Here is a 21,213-nt window from a genome sequence, read left to right as displayed (position 1 = left end):
CCTATCAGGTAGAAAAGGTGCAGTAGTAGCTTTTTGCTATGAATTATGATAATGAACTATTGATATCACCAAATAGAAAAAAGAAAACTAAAAGTGGTCTATAATCTCTACAACTGCTTGTAAGTTAAATGAGTAAATAAATGTAAAATAATATGTATTATATATTACAATATTTATTTACTTGAAGTACTTTATAAATATATTTGAAACTCTCATCATCGTTTCCGTGGTGTAGCGGTTATCACATCTGCCTAACACGCAGAAGGCCCCCGGTTCGATCCCGGGCGGAAACATATCTTTTTTTTATCTGACAACCTTTATTTTTCTTTATTTAATTTTAACCTTAACAATCAGAAGGTGCTGTGTAAAAAATATATATGTGAAATGAATAAAACAACTGTAACTGTAAAGAAAAATATTGTATTCGCATGTACTTTAAGTAATTTCAACATGTTTCACTAAAAATAGTTTCTTAGCTGTATAAAATTACATTTAGTAGTAGTTTTAAAATTAAAAATAAGTAAATCATCAAGATCTAAGAAGTAATTCTCGACATGATATATTAATCACTTGAATCATCACTGCCTCCATCATTTTCATTTTTCTTATCAATCTTCAACTTTTTGTTTTTATTGCGTAATTCGAATTTCGCAGCAAATATTTTTTTGCCGCCAATTTTGACATCTTCCGCCATCTTGATAGCTCGTTCCACTGCTTCTGGACCATCGAATTCGATAAATGCTGTAGCTGTAAATTAGAGTAATATTTTGTTAAGTATATTATATTGATTTTACTTTTTAAAATTAGAACTCTTACTGTTTAATCAGTTGTGTATATGGTATTATAGTACTTTCTGATACATATTTCTTTTTATGCATAAAACGACATAGATATAATTTCACGTTAGATGAATAAAGTAATAGAACTTACACATAGACTTTTTCCCTTTGACCAATCTACGGACGTTTCTTATCCGGCCCGCGCTGGTGAAGACTGAGCTGAGCGCTGGTTCTGATAAATCTGCATAGGACCTCACAACTAACGTCGTTTGTGAAGGCGGGAGGGGTCGCTTTACACGAATGCGGTTGCCTTCAAATAGTGTATTGTCTTCATCTAAGGCCTGATTAGAAAAAAAAATTCTGGTATAAAACAAATCAAGTATTTCTCAAGCATATAGTTTTTCGGCTTTAATGTATGTAACAATATTATCCATTAATGATTCTCATATATGTACTTGTCATATGTAGTAGGTATTGAATATTATAAGTAACTAATGTTTATTTTATTTGCGAATATTTATAAAAATAACGAAATCTCCAATTATAAACAAAACTATAAAATAAACTATGAGAAAGAAAATTCAACTAAGTATAAATTTGTTGACGAAGCAGTGTCTAATAATGCATATGTGATATTTTTAGCTGTAATTGGATGAATTGTGTACTTTTATTATTTAGAAGCTATTATACTAGTGATAATCTCACCTTATTGGCTGCATCTTCACTCTCAAAGCTTATAGTTGTAGTGAATGCTTCAGGATGTTCAATAGAGTATACTTCAGCAATACTGAAATTTTGAGTTATGTGAATAATCTGTTAAGAAATAATAAATAAAATAATAAACATATATCACTATATTACATACCCAACTACTTTTATTGGACCAAATGTAGTGAAATGTTCAGTGAGCAGCTTTTTATAGTTGCACATTATTTTTAAAGGCAGGTTCTCAACGACAATTGATGTTATGAGTTTGTCATCATTGACTCCACCTTTCCTGTCTTTATTCCATTTGCGTTTCATCCATTTTACCTTTTCTTTCTCTTCCACGGCTTTTGTTTCACCTGTTTCAGTGGATACATTGTCGGAAGAGTTTTGTTGCTTATTCTTTTTTGGCTTTTTGTGCTTTTTCTTTTTCTTATCTACAACTGTCATTTCATCAAGGAGGTTTGTTAATGTATGTGCATTATCGCCAATACTTAAATTTTCCAAATCTTGTGCTATTACATCTGGCTTTATATCTTTCTTAGAAGATTTTGATGCTGGCTCACCATCTGAGTCTATTTTATCTTTTATTTGTTTAGTTTGATGTTTCTTCTTTTTCTTTTTTCTTTCTGTAGCTTCATCTGCTTGGGTTCCATTTACTGTTACTGGATTAGCAGAATTATCAATTTGTTTTGGTTTTTTCTGTCTTTTGTTTTTCTTTCTCTCAAGTTTATCTTCATTTTGATTTTCATTACTTGAGATATCTTTCATGTCACATGTTTCAACTGCATCTGACTTAGTGTTTTCTTGTGATGCATCAATTTCTACTTCGAAATTGTTTGCATTAACTTTGTTTTCTTTTCCATCTTTAGATTTTTTCTTTGGTTTTTTAGTTTTGCTTGAACCAAAGTTAGTTTTGCTGTTCTGCTCTAATTTGCTGTCCATTACTGATAACTCTGATTTCGATCTCTTAATAGCAACTGTTTCAGTGTCATCCAACATAAAGCTCACTGACTTGTTTCTTTTTTTGGGTTTGTTTTTAGAGGCATTCTTTGCTGCATCAAAAGATTTATCCGTGGGTGATGAGTTCTTCATTATAGACTTAACATTTTCATTAATATCTTTTTTACCTCTAACATTAGGGGTAGATGTGGCTTTGGGATCGTCTTCTCTTCTAGAACTATGCGGTAAACTATTACCGTCTATATTTATTTTTGAAGTATTTACATTCTCGTCTTTTACCTTTTTCTTCTTTTTATTAGGCGAGCGCTCACGTTTGGAGACGTGCGTTTTATTCTTAGATGTAGTTTCATTGTTACCGACATCATCCGATTTGAGCTTATCAACTAATTTAACATTCTCCGAGGCAGGCTTATAATAGTGTATAAAATCATATGTTTTATCTGCTATTACCTTCTCGGTCGCTTTTTTCGGTAATTCAAATGACTTTGATTTCATGTTATTGTTAACAAACACGTTATCAAGTTACATTAGTATTTATATAAATAATTATATATAATATTCAGAAGAATAATTTTTAATAACCAACTATTAAAACGTGTGAGCTATGAAAACAGTGTATGTCCACTAGACTTGGTTTTGACTTAAACTTTTGAGGTTAAGTTCTAAAGTGTAAATTCAAATTGTCAAAAATGACTTTGTCAAAGAATATATCAAATGGAAAAGAAAAAAGGCACAGTGCCCTGTTGGCAAATGTAAAAGCCATTAAACTAAGAATAGGGAAGATGCGATATTTTTAATTTTGTGTTTATTTTAAAGAACTCCATATCGAATAGACTACAACTATATTACAAATCTAAAACACTAATTTACGCCCGGGCAAAGAATGCGGTTTCAAAATGTCAATTTAATTTTTCGCGCGAAAACGGAACTCTATGTCGTAGGACGTCACTATATGTCGTCTGTGACTCTCCTTCTGATCGTACTTGTCCTGATGTCCTCGCTGGCTTTCATACTTATGCATTTTTTCTCGACCTATGCGATACTTTTTTGTAAAAATTTAAAACGGACTATCGACACTACGCAAATAAGTTTTGTTGATGATTTTTGTGCCAATTTCATCATCTACATCAATAAAATTTTAAAATAAACGGTTTTTGACAGAACAACTATAACCTTATATTTTTTGAAAAGTGAAAATTTACATTTTGAAACCGATTTTTTTATAATAAATTACAGTGTCTTAGAATTTTAATATACTTGTGGTCTATCCTATATGGAGTTCTTTAAAACAAACACAAAAATAAAAATATCGTATCTTCTCTATTATGTAATTGTTTGGAAATATCTATTGGAAAATTGATACAAATTATCATACCAGAATTAATACAATTAACATAAAGAAAAACAATCAAAGAGGATAACTTTCGCTACGAAAAGGCAATAAATTACATACCAATATTGTTCTATAGTGAACTGTTAAATATCTTTAGTAGCAAAAGAAGTCGTGTTAAATTTATGTTCAATTTTATGAATGTTAAAATCTTCGATGATTTAAATATTCAAAAACTATTTAATCAGGTCAAAAATATATCAATTTAACTCTTCTTCGACTTCCATAATATGATTTTAAAATGTTTAATATTATTTGCCATTACGGTATTTAATTAGTCTAAGCTGGCTACATTTGAGCGTAATACACAAGCGGCAAGCGCTTCACTCGCAACTGGCAACATCATTAATTAATGGCTGCGCTTGCGTGATGCCGGGTGCGTGTTATTTAAAGTTGTAAAGTGGCGTCGTTTTACTGTGTAATTGATATTTATTTGATAATAAGATTAATATAATATAAAAAGGTAAGTTATATGTTATAAGTATTGTTCAAAGTTTTAGGATTAACTTCTTACGTCCCATAACAGTGACTTAATATGGGTGTAAGGTTTCGTGAATTTTCCATTGAACGCCATGCTTCATGGCGCGCTTGATTGGTATCGATAATTTCACCGTTATAGCTTTATGTCCTACAATTACCCGTTAACAACTATAATGTTAAGTAAATTTAGTTTAAAAGCCATATTTGCTATTTTTCGCGGGTTACGACTTTGTCCTTGATGTTAGATAGGCGGCAAACGATTTTTTGTTGTATATGTCACAAGTTATGTTTCTATATGGCGGGAAATGGCTGTCGATGAGTAGAAAAATTAAGATTGTTTTTCGTAATTTATAGCCAAAAAGCAAAAATGGTGGCTCAAAAGAAAGGTCGTGGTGCTAAAAACCAGGGTGCCAAAGCCAAAGCGAATCAGCCCGCTCAGGAAGTACCCGAGGCTGAAGTCGCGGAGCCCGTAGAGACCGACGAGAACAACGGAGATGCACAGCCCGAGCAAGCTGAAGCCACGGGGGCCGAGGAAGCCACCGAAGAACAAACAGAAGGAGAACAGAATCAAGGAGACGACGCGAAACCTGAAGAGCAAAAAGAAGACAAAGTCGAGTCTGGTAAACTGCTGGTGGAGAATCTCCCGTCGAGCTACCTCTTTGATTACCAAGAAAAACTCAAGGAGCTGTTCTCCAAGCACGGTGACGTCGTCAGCGTCAAGTGAGAATCTTAAATGTTTCCGAACTTAATAAAATTAACATGTCGTTCTGATAACATTCAAATATCAGTTCCTAAATTTTTGGTCAATTTTGCTTTACTCTTGCATAATAATTTTTATTAAAAAAAAATATTGTAAATTTATACTGTTCTCTGGCTGAACACATGCCATGAACATATTGGAATATTGTTATGGAGTATTAACGAGGGAAATTTTTCTTTCTTTTTAGACGTGGTCCAATCATTGTTACTGAACTGACCACGACTCCGACATTATCGGCTATAGTCGAATTCAAAAACAAAGATTCTCTGGAAAAGGTAAACAAACGATTATTAACATTATTATTGTAAAATTTTTATTATTTAGATGACCTTAATATTATGGCCTTCAATGGTTAAAACCTAGAAGGCAATGCTTTAATATAAGGCTAGAATTATTTTTCCAAATTCCTAGAAATCCTAATGTAAAGTATGAATGACTATTTGAATGTTTCTCTAATGGCTGATCTCCTTCTATCAAGCATAATTTTTATAAAAATTACTCTCACGAAACAAAAATATAAAAAACAAAAGATGTTAATTGAAATACATGTGGGAAATCAGTCAATATGTGTATTTTGTTCTATATTCATTTTGCACAGTTTGTTTTTACTTTCATTATTTTTAACTAGCAACATTAACAATTTTTATTTATATTAACAAATTGTATTAAAAAAAATGTATATAAGGTTTTTTTTAATGTTGATAGTTACAAGTTTTTTGTGTGTTCATTTCATAAGTTTCATGGTTCATATGAATCAATAACTACACAACTGGCAGAACATTGTCTCCTAATATGACTTTCAAGTTCAGTTACATGATTAACATACACTTTACACAATTTGATTAGTATTTTACACTTAACCTTAACACTATTTCAATGTTTTATAGACCTAGTAATTGTGTAATACAAATATTTATTGAAATTATTCTAAATTATAGTAGGGTTAAGTAAAGTATTCATAAATAACTTTATTAGTACATACTATATATTTTTTAAATAAGAAGTGATGGTGTTTTTTAATGTACATACATTAAAAAATTAATACATTATTATACATTTAATGCAATCTATGCATGATCAGAATAGGATGCAAACTAGGATTTGGCGAGTCAGCAGACTCGGTGACTAAAAAAAAAGTCTTGTGATAAGATTATTATTAGATTAGAATAATAGGTAGGCAGAGATTAATTTCTGTGAAGACAATCATGCGTTAATACACACAAACACACTGTCTACAAACATACATACATTCAAACACCTAAATATAATTCACTGAAATATTTTTCTCTCTCTTAAGGCTTTGGTTGGCCAGGGCAGAGTCAGATGATTACAGTTCACTAAACATTAAATAAATTTACGCCTTCGTTTGAGAAATATATTTTTGAAATACTTGGACAGAGTATGCAGATATTAACAAAGTAAAAAAGATAATAAGTATGTTGCTTGCCTATTGCATTGAGAAGATACCAAGCAATGATTTAATTAAAATACAAATGTACATTACCATGAGAGATATAAAAGTATGGAAGCTCGTCAACTTCAAAACATCACCCACAACCCATATCCCCCCCCCCTCCACCGAGCGCACTAACCGGCCGCCCCCTAGGCGCTGTCGGAGAACGGCACGATGCTGGACGGCAGCGCGATCTCGGTGGCGGCGGAGTCTCGCGCCGAGACCGCCGTGCTGGTGGGCGTGCCCTACGAGGCCAGCACGGACTACGTGCGCTTGCTGTTCGCGCAGTGCGGCGACATCGCCCACGTGCACGAGTTCAGCAAGACCAAGTATAAGATTTGTGAGTATAGTTTTTTTTTTATTATAATTTGAAAATATCTATATTTTTTTTGGTTCAGACAAGTTATTGTTACATGTTAAATAAAACTATTACTTTTAATGATATTCTAAAACACATGATATTTTTTTGTACAGTGAGAGTAACTTTCCATGAGAAAGAGGCAGTCGAGAAGGCTCTGAAGCTAGACCGAGAGTTACGCATCAACGGCTTCCTCGTCACCGTCTCCAAGTATCGGGATGAGGACGAGCAGAAAGCGCATTCCGCCAACACCAATAAGGTACTACGCCATTCATTCATAATTAGAATGTTACTGAAATAAAAGAATGTCATTCCTCACATAATTAAGCTTAATAATTCGGCGTTATACTAATGCGGTGCATGGTTTATCAGAACAAGCGGCAGCACGCGCAGCAGAACCGCAACACCAACGCCGGCAACAACGCGGGCGGGGGAGCGGGCGCCGCCGCGCGCGCCAACTTCCGCCCACGCGGCGCCGCGTTCAACGCCAGGGGGAACTTCCGAGGTTCGTGTTACACCATCATATCCTATACTGCCATTTTTCACCAGCGATAACGATGTTTTACATAGGTTTACTCAACTGTACCAGTTTTATGTCCTTGTTTTGTCACTTTTCTGTTAAAGTTTTTTATATTTTACATTTATTATAAAGTAATGTATACAGTAAGTACCTAAGATCGAGCAGCCTGTATACAACTAGGATTTGAATTTGAAAATATAACGTGTATGTTTTGTTAAACAGGAGGGCGCGGGCGCGGCTTCGCGGCTCGCGGCGGCGCGTTCCCGCGCGGCGGCTTCGCGCCCGTCAACACGTACCTGCCGCCCGCGCACCAGCCCTTCATGGGCCGACCGGTACCTGCCCACTCTACTCGCTACCGCGACTCCGCCCGCATCCTGAGCGATGCGAGCGGTGTCGCGTCTCATATTTAGAATTTTAGCAGCTAAACATTAGTCATTATAATATTATTATTGGGTAAACCTCTTAAGTAAAAACATCGTGAAAGTGAGTAAGTTTGATAGCTTGGGGTATTCTGCAGTTCCAACCATTTAAATAAATTTACTAGTTTAAAATGATTCGGGAGCAACATTTCGATCCAGTTATTTGATTTTATTTTCATTTCATTCATCACTATTATCATATTTGCATTTTTTAAATGAATTTTCGTATATTTAAAAAGAAACGAATGCATAGAAAAATAAAACAAATTTGAAAAGAAATATGCATATAACATTCTGTGCATTCTTTTCAGAACTACCTGTAGAACATAAATCCAGAACAAACAGGTAACTTGAGAAAAACATTCTTACAAGGTACCTAAGCTATGCAATGTATGCAATTTAACATAACACACCTTGAGAATGAAAGAATCCCCTTCAGGCCTTACCAAGTAAAAATATAATTCCATCACTATACTGGTCTTAACATATTAGTGGCCTTTTATTTCTGGACTAATAGACATAAGTTTTGAATTTCACTGGACATTATATATATATATATAAAAATTGAAATGGAAATCAAATTACTCTTTGATTCCCACATAACCGATTTCAGATCCGAATATCCTTGTTTCTACACGACAAAGTTAGGTTAAATGTGAAGGATTATTTCCGATACTAATTTGTCGCTCAATAATACGATCGTAAATTCCTAAATTCAAAGATTTGCAACCTATACTATCAATCGGTCTATACACAGAATAGAAAAAAACAATACACGACGATAAATGAGTAACCGTGATAAATGTAGTACTTTAATGAAAATGCTATACTAAAGTAAGACTTCTACAAAATAATTATAACAATATATACTGACCGATTAAAAATACACTTTCAACTTTACTTAATAACTGTAGTCCGTCTTTATTTTTTTATTCATTAGCCATGGTAAGAGGTATTGACTTTAAAATAAATAACAAATATCTAACAAACTTCAAGCATTACATACTTTAATCAGGTTTTAACAGATGTCATAGTTTCATTAACTCAATCGACAAATTAAAAATCTTTAATGAAATACATAGATATATGTAATGGATTATGTATTAAATTGTAAATTTTAAAGTGTGATGCAAGTGTGAACAGGCACAATAAATAATATGGTAATGACAATCGATTTCTTTGTCCATTTAGTAATTAACAAATAATAATTGGCAGTTACGGTATATCTTCTTTTTTAACCTCAAAACATGTTTGAAAGTTGTACTCTAACACTTACTTTAATTACTACTAAGCCTATTTATGTAAGTAATGTTAATCTGCCGTTAAGTTAAACAAATTAAAGCAATTTAAAGATTTCATGGCACAGTTCAATAGGTTTTAACTTATAGTGATTCATAATTAGTGGCACTAAGATTGCTTTTTTTATACTCTTGCAGTTATAATATTTATATATATTTATGTATGTATGTATGTAGGCAATAGGATTTCTATTGTATTTACAGAAGATATATTTACAAGGCGTATACAAAAATTGATACGAATATTTAAACTTTTCAATTATTTTGTCCAAAAGTAAGGCCAGCTTGATGATCACAAAGATTTTGTACATTATTTTTATAAATGAAATATAGGCAAGTACTTGTTAAACCAATTTAATTATATAATGCCGTGAATATTTAAAACAGCTTAATAATTTGAAAGGTTATGGTTTTGTATAGGTTATCGTAATGATAACTTTTTAAAACGTACTAGTGGAATAAGACCGAAAATATTTTTAATAATTTTTAATCTAATTGAGTAATGAGTTTATTCATGTTTTTTTTTTTTTATAAAAATATATGCGTGTATGTTGGGGAGTAGACAGTATCTATTTTACTTACAATTTACGGAGACTTAATGAATACGATATGATCGTGATATTTTAGGCCACAATCCGACTTACGTGTTAATTTAATAAGAGTATATCGGAATACAGACAGGATCGCAAAATTAATTAAATAAATTGTTTTTTCCTCTTACAGCAAGGCGGGTTCATGAACGATGGCCAGCGGCCGAACAAGCGACTCCGACAAATGTAACCTCTTTGTAAAGTATAATAATAACAAGTATTGTGCGTCGTTTTATGTCGTGTGTGTGTGAGTGTGCGCGTCCTACAGACAGTCAGGCAGTGACAGATCGCAGTATCAGATAAATCTAGCTAATTGTATTTACTAAGTACATGAAATAAAAATAATTGTAAACTATTGTCTTTTGACAGATAATAAATAATTACTAACATTTCGCCAATGTTTTATTTCTTCCCTTTACAGTAAGTAAGTTTTATTTCTAAAGCGATAATGTGTCAACTTGAACTGCAGCAGCTAGGTGGAATGAGATCCAAACCTTCGCAGCTATTACTTAAGTATAAAAATAATTTGTCATTTATATGTCAGTTGATTTTAGTTTCATATTCAAAGATTAAAATAAATGTTTTTAATAGTCACAGTTTTAATAGAGAAATGAGTAGTCGTGTACCTTACCTTACCTAGCTATGTCATCATCAAAAATCATATAAAAAGACATACTCAAAAGCAAATAAATGCAGATCTTTACTAACATAAACTGGAACGGAACACACCGTCCATCATTTTGCGAATCCGATCTTCCGACAAGCTTAATGTTGGTTTCGTAATAATGATGTTTACAAATGCATTATAAAACGGTTGTTAGCATTAGAAATTACGTTCTCCTTACATTGACTTTGAAGTTATTAGTCGATGCGTGCCGCATGAGGATAGGAGTTACTATTGTTTCTGAACGCAACGTGCGCGCACGCTCGCCACATTAGTAAACAAATCAGCGTAAAAAATTGTTATATAGATTATGACAAAATGAAGTTGAAAGTGATTTTAGTGCTTTTGACTTTTTTTAATTTTGTTAATAGTGCTAAAGTACACACACGGCAATATGTCGGTGGTTTTAAAAGGGAGCCGTTGAAGATTTCCAAAAGTTTTCGTTCTCGCGGAGAAGTAATGGAGAATTTATTCATAATTTTTGATCCATCATTTTTGGCGTATGTATGGCCGAAAATAAAAAACGGCGTGCATTTGAATATTGAACCTTCTTGTTGGGACGATGTTAGTGTGTTTTTAAAAGACTTGGCTGAGGGTCGATCCTGGGCTTACAGAGGTATGTTCAAACAATAATTTATTTCCGAATTTTGGTCATTGTAAATGAATAAACAATAAACCTATGTTTATTATATCATAAGTAATTCGTTACGAAAAAGTAACGTAAAAAGGTTTCATCTAAACAGTAATTCCTTTTAAAAATATTAGGAAATGTTATAGCATTCATACATTGTATATCGTGATGTTAATCACACGCATCAGTGATCGAAAGCAAGAGTTTTCATTCGTAATTAATGCAGTAATTGTCATATAATGTCAACGACTCGACACTTATTCTTATGTGCTTAATTACTATGATATAAATACGAAATTTGCTTGGCAAATTAGTACCTTATACAGCACTTTGCTTGAGTTAGAAAAAATCTTACCTGATATAAATGTTAATTGCGCTCGAATTATTACTGATTGAATATCTCGTGACATCGATTGTATTTTTTTAATGTAATGAATAAGAGATGAATCGATTAATACATATGCGTTGCTGTGGGCATTATGAAATATTTTTTCATTATTTTTTTACACTCGATAAAAACACGATTTGTCGGCTTACAAAATAGATTTGATTTTTTAGTTTGATCACAGATGAGTAGGATTTAGCGCCGTCCGTAAGCTTTTTTTAAGTTAATGCTTACCCCATTACGCTCTACTACGTGTAGCATCGGTTTTATAGACAGTTTTGGCAGTCAGTGCCAAATAATGTGTAGTATTACTTCACTCATTCAACAGAAGAAACCGGTAAAATATACCTATACGTTATAAATATACCGTTTTCATAGGAAAACTAATATTTGTTTTTATTCGCAAGTATTCTACACCCTGGCCCAAATTCTCTACATAAACGTTAGATAATTGTATCTTTCACATAAGACATAAGTAGTAGATTTAGTGGGATCCAAAATTGTTTATAAAATATTCGTGTCCTCAAGGGTTTCCCTGTTTTTATCTACCACTAGTAACTACTTCGAGACGTGGTTCCATTCGGGGACTTTTTTTCCTTCGGTTGAGAGTAATACGTAAACTGCCCATTGCCACAGCTTAGTTTACTTATTTAAATATTTATTTAATGGGAATTAAGAACGATTGTATCTTTTACTTGGTCTTTCTTTACACTATGTAAACTTTTATTGTTTAACCGTAGCTGCGGATGCGTCTGGACGATACCAGTCCGGTCTCTTTGAAGGACGGCGATTTTGGCTTGGCTCAAAAGAACAATGTCTCTTGTTGGTAAGTTGATTTAAATTTGAGGCAAATAATCGAAACTGATACAGTTTTGAATATTTTCACTTGAATGTATTAAAACTGTTATGTCATGACGCTGTTTTTTGCAATATCATAAATTTGCATAACTTGTTCAACACTATTGAGAGTATTTAATATAGAACAATTTCATTTTATATCTGATACACTCAGAATATTTATGTTATATATTCTAATATTATAAATGCGAAAGTAACTGTGTCTGTTTATCACGGCTAAATCACTGAACTGTTCGGAATTAAATTGATTAAGAGATAGCCTGGAACCTGAATAATAGTCAATGAAACAAAATTATACGATCTGTCCGTACTGATTCAGTACGTCAACGTAAAAAAGAGTGTGTCACTTTTTCATATCTTACACTCGTCATAAAATTATGTATACATCATCAGGGTTCACAGAAAATGGTATAGTTTGATACCCCAATGCAGACAAATGACATGTGGAAGAATTCGCAGAATAGTGGAGAAATAAATTTGATGCAAATTTAGTCGCGGGAAACAGCTAGTGTTATTTAAATGTAATTAAAATTGAAAGTACGATTTCGAGCATTTAAAATGTTAATTTTGTTTTTATAATAAAAACCTGAGACTTTATAAATGTTAAATGCTACTATTTTGTATTTATTCTAGTTCGGTTTAAAATTATGTACTACGTACTACTTGGTCGAATGTCTAAAACGATTTTAATACTTGTTTTTATTACAATATTATAATAATATATTTTGTAAGGCAAGAAAATATTGTAGTTAATTTTTTATAGTTGAATATTTTTTATATAAATCAATTTCTATGTTTTTTTAGTAATTGTATTCAAATATAAAATGCGATATACAAACATCTTTCGACGCATTTACATATCATAGCTCAAAAGTCGAAGCTTTTATCGAGAGACGATTTTCGATATTTATCACATGCCTAATTGACTATAGTGGCGTCCAAAAAAATACTGACTACGGATCATTGTTATATTATAAATTCGAAAGTTTGGTATAGGCCAATAGTTTCTATTATTCGATTATAAAGTGAAATGAGACTTTATTTGGATGGATTTTATTTTTTAAATCAATAAAAGAAAACATTTCTAATATTTAGGCAGAGCGAAGCGGTTTACTATAACTAGTGTAAAATAAGACGATAAAATATATTTTGTTTAATCTGATGGTTTTCCATCGCAGGACGAAAAACATAAATCCTTGGAAACAAATCAGACTTGGGGCGAGTTTTACAGCGGCGATTATCTCAACGCCTTGTTGAGGAGGGAGAAGGAGTTTGGAGGAAGTAAGTACTTACCCTGCTTATTCTTTCGTTGCAACTATACTCAATAGTTCGAAATTTACATATAAATTATGATTATACCAAAATTGGGATTGTTTTTTTGTTACTTAAATAATAATAAACCAATATACAATAAATTTTATGGCAAAATCTGTGCAGTGCAGTGTATATAAAAAAAATTTTTCATATACAATATTATCGTTATATGAGTCAAAGCTTTACAAGTAGATAGGTCAAAAGAAGTTTTTTTGACGATTCAATAGTTTTATTTTACAAAAAATACCAAGCGAAGCTGCCACCGGTTCGCGACGTAGATTATACCGAGAAGAAACAAGAAAGTCAGTCGTTTAAAATACATTTAAAATACGAAGTTATATTGGTTAAATAACAAAAAAACAAATGTTGACTTTCAACAAGTATTAGTTCAACGCGTTTTTATCGTCCATATAATCTTGTGTCGAATAATATGTTTTAACTATTAAAGTATTTTTTTACTACAGTTGTTTTTTTTTAAACTGTAATACGCAGTTTCACGCTCAATAAATTTAGACTATTGACATGAGAAGCGTGAACATTCTTGTACTTCAGAAATATAATGTTCATTTAGCGGTTATATAATATTATGTAAGTTCAAATTTAATGTCAACGTCTTATATTCGTATAATCAAGAGTTATTGATCCACTGACATACGATTATATAATAAGCTGCTATAGAAATAAAGTATCAATATTTTTACAAAAAATGGAATAACAATTTCTGACACAATTATCTTACAATATATCACTATCGTTTATATTATTTAAAAATATTAGAGAAAAGTCTAGTAGCTCTACCTCTCTGCAGTGATTCTGCAATGTTTTAATATAATTTAAAATATTGATTCATGCGCCACTTTGTACGTTGACTGGACGCCAGAAATCTCTAAGAATGTTTGTTAAGGGCACAGAACAAGGTTTTTACATCTGTGGTTTCGCTTTTCGTTTTAATGGTTAGTGAGCCAGGAGCATTACACATAATATACATCTTAAATGTCGCATGTTTCATATAGAGACAGTTCGTTTGGCTTACAAATAGGCGACCTTTGGACCTATCCTAAAATAATTTCAAAATTAAGTTGGTCAACTTTTCGTAGATATCGAGGAGTGGCACTCGCTATTGCAGCGTGACGAGCTGATGCGGCGTGTTGTTGAGGCGGACAATGAGGCGCCCATATCGGTGTCCTACACCGCACTGCAGATCATGCTGAACGTCACCAAGTTCACTATGCCTAGAGTAAGTTACGCCTTGCATACCTCTAAATTTGCTGTCAAAAAGTACCCACTGAGGTTTCAATTTAAATATTCAGCTAAAGGGTAGAGACGCCGTAGTTGATAGAGCTCGGGGTTTTTCAGAGAATACTTAAAATCCAAGCATGCAAAAATAAGTTTTCACGTTCTTTATTTATGTTTAATAAGATGTTGCAGTTGGCGATGCATTATAAAAGAAAGCTACCAATTTTTTTTGCACTCCGACACACCAAATTCATAACGACTATTTGGAATATCCATAATTACAATAAATGAAATTTATTTAAACAATTTTATCCTCGCAATTTCAGTCCTATGAAATTACGCTCGGGCTGTGCCTTCCGCGGACATGTGTAGCAGAAGATGTAGTTTCTATAATCAATTTCTCCATAATGCTCAATGACAACTTGAAGAGCAACAAAACAGTTTCAAGGTCCATCAAAATAACTTCCCTGAGACACGTTGAGAGTTCATATGATATCAAAACGGACATCGGAGCTGTTACATTGATACTGGTAACATTAAGTCTTGTTTTGCTGTCAATAATAGCCACAGTCGTAGATTTAGATCTTGTGAAGTTGAAACCCTATACAGCGACAAGTTTCGATTTGGAACAATACAACAACGATGATAGAAAATTGAATGGAAAAAAGACTAATACTCTTAAAACCATAAGCGTAAAAGATACTAAAATGGAAACGGAAACTCTAGCGATGAAGAATTTGAATGAGTTGAAGAGGGCGATGAGGGAAAAGGCGATACCTCCTTCGATTACGCTCGACGTAATGGCAGCGGAAGGAAAAGCGAGTTGCAAGAGATGCGGGAAGTACAAGAAGCAATGCGTGAATCCCATGCAAATGGAGAATGTTCCTCCCTGTCCGAGGGTTAAATACAATTCCTGTGCGAGTCTCACTACCGAGTTCAAGAGAAAGAACGGTGTTTGGAAGAACTTGCTGCTGAGTTTCTCTTTGAAACATAGTTGGATGAGGATCTTCAACACGACGATGGCGAATAAAGACTTAGCGATGGTGCACGCGCTCAAGATAATTGCCGTCCTGTGGATTATCTTCGTGCATGTTTCGGTCACTGTTAGCAGCCTTGCGGGTGAGCTAGTTCTTGTTTTATATATTATAATTTTTAATATTTTTTCTTTGATTTTTTTATTCGGCATGTGAAACTTGGTGATTTTTGTTCTCAAGAGAGAGCAAAAATCCGGAAAAGCAGAACGGCAACATCGCTTTCTTAGGCACGGGAGTCCTGCAAAATTTTAAACTGCCGGCTACAAGCTTTTTTCCATTCATGAAATATAAATTCCGTACCACAGGGTTTTCTTACCTACCTTACAGTTGTCTACTAAGTGAAGCTGGTTGTTAGACGAACAAGGCATTGATAAATATAATTATTATAAATAACAATTATTTATGAGTTTATTATTACTTATAATTAATAAATTTAAATATATATTATTCGTTATAATTTCGTTTTTAGAAAATGGCGGCGATGTCAATGATTATAATAATGTTTATTACATATTATCGACCGGGACTCTTGCATTTGATACGTTGTTTTTTGTCAGGTAATATTAAATGAATATAAAATTTCAGTTTCACCTTCGTAAGCGTATTCTTGTCTCAATCGTTTTCTTTTCTCAATGATTAATTTCTATGTATAATCTCTTCTTTATTAACTTTAAAACTCTTTCTTATTAACGGTCAAAAACGGTTTACTTTTCTGTATTAATTATTTAATTTATGTCTGTTATTATCTACTTTTCGTTTACTTTTACTATTCTTTTTAATATTTTGAATACAAATATTCTATCATATATTATATTCAGCTGTCAAATTAGCTAGGCTATTTATGTTATAGTGGTCTATTCAGCGCGCAGCACTTCTTTTACTTGAAGAGTCGGTACTCCGAAGAGTTAGTCAAATTGGGGGGCATCTGTGGGCAGAGTCTGCAGCTGCTATGTTTTATAACAAATAGAGCTATTAGGTTAGTAATTAATACATTTTATGGATTTTCTTTGTTGCAATAAATTACCTTTTATTATGATTTTTGTTTGAGATTATATACACGTATGATAATTGACTATATTAGATGGTACTGGGTTTGAACTCATCTGCATCTGCAATCATCGGTTAAGAAGCACGCGTTGTAACCACTGGGCCATCTCAGCTCTGTTCTCAATGATAATATGGTAAACGATATCGTGCAATTTGTCCAGGTTACTGCCAACTTACATGTACGCGATATTTCTGACGTCGACCCTGTCGCGAGTGTCCCGCGACACCGCGGTGCTGTCGTTGCCGGAACGCGACTACGACAATTGCGGCAGCTACTGGTGGAGGAACCTGCTCTACATCACAACTCTCTACCCCAAAGAGGAACAGGTGCGAACAACTTTTATTTTTTAATTTAATCAAAAATAATGTTGTATTAATGGTTTTTATAACTCTTTGATACTAAAACCAATTGCGCTTTAAATAAAGTAATTATTTCTATTGTAATTATTGTACGTCAAACAGCGATCGATTTTCATTTAGGAGTAATAAGCCATTTGTTCTATAAATTTAATTTTTTTAAATTACTGAATGAATGAAGAGTGATGAATATATAATAATGAATGAATGAATTTTATAACGATTAACACTCCTTTATTTATATTTCAAACATTGATGCCACTTTTCAGTGCATGCAGGTATCCTGGTACCTGTCAGCAGAGACTCAGATGCATATGTTTGGTGCCTTGCTCTGCCTGTTATTGGCCAATAAAAGGCGTAGAACCAGCGCTGTAATGGCGGTCACATTATTAATGGGCGCTACAGCGTATGATATTATCACTGCGTACTCGGATTATGGACAACGGTGGGTAAAAATATATTAAGCTTAAATTAGCTTGTCATATATGGGATCGATTAGAGCTTCCGAAGTACATTATTGTGTATAGATTGATCGTAAACGGAAACAGTATAGTAATCGGTGGTAGGGCTTTGTGCAAGCCTGTCTGGGTAGGTACCACCCACTCATCAGTTATTCTACCGCCAAACAACAGTACTCAGTATTCTTGTGTTCCGGTCTGAAGGGTGAGTGAGCCAGTGTAACTACAGGCACAAGGGACATAACATCTTAGTTCCCAAGGTTGGTGGCACATTGACGATGTAAGGAATAGTTAATAATTCTTACAGCGTCAATGTCTATGGGCGATGGTGACCACTTACCATCAGGTGGCCCATATGCTCGTCGGCCAACCCATACCATAAAAAAAAAAAATCGTTTGAAACTTTCAGCGTGCCGAACGCGTTCGCGTTGTACTCCGTGATCATAAACCGTCCGTGGTCGCGCGTGGTGCCGTACTACGCGGGCGTGCTGGCGGGCTGGCTGCTGCAAGTCGCCGACGGCCGCTGCTGCGTGTCCAACGTAAGTGCCGCGACACACGAACCGTGCACGCCGACACTTCACTTGCGACTGCGGTGCACTATATTCCGTTTCTATAATAAAATTCCGCAGAAATTTTTAACTTTGACGTTTAGTAAATTCAAATCGTTTGTAAAAAATACATTGGTAGAAAAAGCATATTATTCGATATAAGATTTTATAGATGATAAAAAAGCGTGGAGTTAATACCTGTTGACTTCCAAGCAGGATACATTAATTTAAATAATTGTATTTAATAAACATGACGTTGTATTTTTTAAATGTTAAAAAAGAGTAACTACTGAGTTTCTTGCCGGTTCTTCTCGGTAGAATCTACTTTCCGAACCGGTGGTAGCTTCACTTAATTGTAAAATGACGATTCATAAGTGCTTATAAAAGCCTACTTGAATAAAGTTTATTTTGATATAACGCGCACAAAGAAATTTGGCAACTCTTTTCTTTGTCGCACCGCCAAAAAATGGAACTCTTTACCAGCACACGTGTTCCCCTCCTCTTATAACCTGGGTGCCTTCAAACGAGGCGTGAAGAGGCATCTTGCGGGCCGGCATGGCGAAGGTGACTAGTGCAGCTCATTCTTGCTGTGCGTACTAGTCTTCTTTGCGTTTGGATTCCATTTCCACTTACCATCAGGTGGAGTGGAGTCATATGCCTAACCGGATATTATAATATATATATATATATATTCGTATTCCAATATTATCGTTCCATGGCAGGTGTATTTATGAGAATTATATGACTTATAACATCTATATAATACTTGAAACAAATTGCCGTATCTATGAAGATCAAGTTAAACACTTATTAATTTAAATTATTATTATTGTATGAGTATGTCAGGACCAGTGACAAGACACTCGTAGAATTGTGAAATTTAGATGTAACATTATTTTAGTATGCGCACTTTTCATTTTATTTTTAGTAGTATGTATCCGAACGTGCCGGACGGAGGGACACATAAGTAAAAGGTATTTTTTTTCAGATAACATCATATTGTTTCTGGGCAGCAACAGTGGTTACAATAACGGCCTCGTTGACCTTACCCCTCGTGGACACGAGTTGGATAACAGCCTGGGTACACCTGACCTGGCCGGTCGCGTTGTTATGGCCTGCGCTAGTTTGCGCCACGAAATATTCTGGTAAGCGTTTCATGAACATATCTTGTTTTAATAAATACTTATATTTTTACGGATTTCGAAGAATTTATATGATATAGGTATATTGTAAAATGTTTATGATTGGATCCAAAAGTGTTGTTTTTTTCTTTCATTTGTTTATTATAAATAAATAAAAAATCAGGTTGCTTGACGCTGAGTTTCATTGTACACAGGATCAATTGTAATATATCATACCTTAAAAAATTAGTATATATTTGACAGATTCATTTGTTAAATGTGCTCAATATAGTTTCCTCTCCTGGTGCACAGACTACAAAACATGGTTTTATCTGACTGCGTTTCTTCGTAATTGCTATTTAGGCTGAGTGCGAGCAAAACCATAGACAAGAACTGGAGCACGGTAAATATTAGGACGCTTCCTAGGCTTTAAATTCTAAACTGAAGTAAGTGAAGACTCTGGATTCCCGTGTTATACCCACCGAGTCAACTCAAGCCTGCGAGCTGTCACGAGTGTGCCCGTTGCAGAGTGGTCGCGGCGCGTGCTGTGCAGCGCGGGCGTGTCGGGCGCCAGCCGGCTGTGCTGGTGCGCGCTGCTGCTGCACGGCGCCGCCGCGCGCGCCGCGCTGCTCGCCGCCGACGCCGCGCTCTGCTCGCGCCTCTCCTGTCTCGTGAGTACCCACAGAGTCGGATTTAAAGGTCTGGAGGGCCCTGGACAAACAGAAGCGTGAACAACCTAATAATTATATTATCATGAATTAATTACTTTTTTTATTTCAATCAGTAAGCTGTGATTTATTTACTTGTATCGTTAACTTTTAAAACATTTAATAATAACATTATTATAATTTGACTATATCTCGGTATTTGTTAACTTGCTGAAAACTGTGGCCCTCACTAATGTGGAGGCCCCAGGCCAGTTGCCCCGATTGCCCTCCCCTAAATACGGCCCTGAGTACCCACATGAAAACGAGCACACGTAGAACTTTAAAACGAAATCATACTTGGATATACAGGGGGACTTTCCTTGGGGTAGCAAGGTTGGAGTTTTCGGCATGGGGATATTCAGTGGTGAATAAATCGGACCGTCTCCAAATTATGCCGTCTCAAACAAATTTATATGCATATTTATACCTAATGAGATAAACATTCATTATCATTAGAACATAAATGGCAAACTGATAATGATAACGCAGTTTTGCGATTTAGCACTCCAATCCGCAGTTTAGACCTCTGGTGTATCGTGACACCTTATGGTAGCTATATTACTGCGTTTGAATCCGCAATTATCGGTTATGTTTGACGTAATCCATTGAGCCATGCTTCTCCATATCCTTATCCTGATCCTAATTTTGAAATATAGAACGAACGATTCTTTTTGTATTTTTCAGATTTATTACTTCGCGGGCTCTACATTGGTGACGCTAGTTGGCGCCCTCTGTCTCTCCTTGCTGATAGAAATGCCGGGCTGTTGTCTTCTTAGAAGAATATCAGACTATACATACCGATAATTTAAATAGGAATTGTTAATTTGTTGTGTTATGTTTTGTAGTTAGGTAATGTTATTTATTATTTAAAGTTATTGTAAATAAAACTTGTTGTAACTTATTGTATGGACAGTGTTTTATATTTGATATTAACTTACTGCAATATTTTATGACTGTGATGGAATAAACTTGATAAAATCTACAAAATAGACTCTTTTTTTTAAACGAAGCGATATCTGTCTATTTATTTCACATTACCTACATGTCCCAGCTTCAAGACTTCATCTAACTGTTATTTGAAGAACGAGAACAAAAAGATTACCTTTTACTTTCGTCTTGGTGATTTATAATGATTATT

At 34.1% G+C, this 21,213-nt stretch overlaps 3 protein-coding genes and 1 non-coding gene across 6 annotated transcripts; 3 read left to right on the top strand and 1 right to left on the bottom strand.

The window, feature by feature from the left end:
• The first annotated feature begins 220 nt into the window (after nucleotides 1-220).
• Trnav-aac lies at nucleotides 221-293 on the top strand. Its single transcript has one exon. It is a non-coding gene; the product is annotated as a tRNA-Val (tRNA).
• A 111-nt stretch (nucleotides 294-404) lies between these two features.
• LOC124538861 (ABC transporter F family member 4-like) lies at nucleotides 405-3,104 on the bottom strand. Its single transcript, XM_047116098.1, has 4 exons — nucleotides 1,645-3,104; nucleotides 1,485-1,566; nucleotides 931-1,120; nucleotides 405-747 (listed from the first exon to the last, which is right to left on the bottom strand). Exons 1-4 carry the CDS (start codon nucleotides 2,940-2,942, stop codon nucleotides 563-565), a joined length of 1,755 nt encoding a protein of 584 aa, XP_046972054.1. The 5' UTR covers nucleotides 2,943-3,104; the 3' UTR covers nucleotides 405-562.
• A 1,045-nt stretch (nucleotides 3,105-4,149) lies between these two features.
• LOC124538406 lies at nucleotides 4,150-10,107 on the top strand. 3 transcript variants are annotated; one of them, XM_047115474.1, is made up of 9 exons: nucleotides 4,150-4,300; nucleotides 4,672-5,037; nucleotides 5,265-5,352; nucleotides 6,684-6,870; nucleotides 7,005-7,147; nucleotides 7,261-7,393; nucleotides 7,631-7,740; nucleotides 8,139-8,172; nucleotides 9,849-10,107. In XM_047115474.1, exons 2-8 carry the CDS (start codon nucleotides 4,685-4,687, stop codon nucleotides 8,148-8,150), a joined length of 1,026 nt encoding a protein of 341 aa, XP_046971430.1. In that variant the 5' UTR covers nucleotides 4,150-4,300; nucleotides 4,672-4,684; the 3' UTR covers nucleotides 8,151-8,172; nucleotides 9,849-10,107. The 3 variants fall into 3 exon arrangements, with proteins under 3 accessions (XP_046971430.1, XP_046971414.1, XP_046971421.1); XM_047115458.1 differs by lacking the exon at nucleotides 8,139-8,172; XM_047115465.1 differs by lacking the exon at nucleotides 8,139-8,172 and having other exon boundaries at nucleotides 4,194-4,213.
• Nucleotides 10,108-10,621: 514 nt separating this feature from the next.
• Nucleotides 10,622-20,978, top strand: LOC124539234. The gene is made up of 13 exons (XM_047116539.1): nucleotides 10,622-10,995; nucleotides 12,136-12,221; nucleotides 13,432-13,534; nucleotides 14,665-14,804; nucleotides 15,130-15,922; nucleotides 16,307-16,394; nucleotides 16,688-16,813; nucleotides 17,046-17,211; nucleotides 17,511-17,686; nucleotides 18,109-18,238; nucleotides 19,236-19,392; nucleotides 19,897-20,039; nucleotides 20,760-20,978. Exons 1-13 carry the CDS (start codon nucleotides 10,698-10,700, stop codon nucleotides 20,877-20,879), a joined length of 2,526 nt encoding a protein of 841 aa, XP_046972495.1. The 5' UTR covers nucleotides 10,622-10,697; the 3' UTR covers nucleotides 20,880-20,978.
• The last annotated feature ends 235 nt before the right edge of the window (nucleotides 20,979-21,213 follow it).

This window comes from Vanessa cardui, chromosome 2, assembly GCF_905220365.1.
Source record: "Vanessa cardui chromosome 2, ilVanCard2.1, whole genome shotgun sequence".
Lineage (NCBI taxonomy): Eukaryota > Metazoa > Arthropoda > Insecta > Lepidoptera > Nymphalidae > Vanessa > Vanessa cardui.
This window is presented reverse-complemented; position numbering and strand designations above follow the sequence as displayed.

What these genes read in the sequence shown, in the direction of transcription:
- LOC124538861 (XM_047116098.1), bottom strand. Translation starts at nt 2,942, where the DNA reads ATGAAATCAAAGTCATTTGAATTACCGAAAAAAGCGACCGAGAAGGTA. An exon ending in GGTCCAATAAAAGTAGTTGG is followed by an intron (nt 1,567 to 1,644) that starts GTATGTAATATA and finishes TCAAAATTTCAG; the next exon opens with TATTGCTGAAGTATACTCTA. An exon ending in CAAAGGGAAAAAGTCTATGT is followed by an intron (nt 748 to 930) that starts GTAAGTTCTATT and finishes TCTAATTTACAG; the next exon opens with CTACAGCATTTATCGAATTC.
- LOC124538406 (XM_047115458.1), top strand. Translation starts at nt 4,685, where the DNA reads ATGGTGGCTCAAAAGAAAGGTCGTGGTGCTAAAAACCAGGGTGCCAAA. An exon ending in ACAAAGATTCTCTGGAAAAG is followed by an intron (nt 5,353 to 6,683) that starts GTAAACAAACGA and finishes GCCGCCCCCTAG; the next exon opens with GCGCTGTCGGAGAACGGCAC. An exon ending in ATTCCGCCAACACCAATAAG is followed by an intron (nt 7,148 to 7,260) that starts GTACTACGCCAT and finishes ATGGTTTATCAG; the next exon opens with AACAAGCGGCAGCACGCGCA.
- LOC124539234 (XM_047116539.1), top strand. Translation starts at nt 10,698, where the DNA reads ATGAAGTTGAAAGTGATTTTAGTGCTTTTGACTTTTTTTAATTTTGTT. An exon ending in CACTGTTAGCAGCCTTGCGG is followed by an intron (nt 15,923 to 16,306) that starts GTGAGCTAGTTC and finishes TTTCGTTTTTAG; the next exon opens with AAAATGGCGGCGATGTCAAT. An exon ending in ATAACAAATAGAGCTATTAG is followed by an intron (nt 16,814 to 17,045) that starts GTTAGTAATTAA and finishes CAATTTGTCCAG; the next exon opens with GTTACTGCCAACTTACATGT.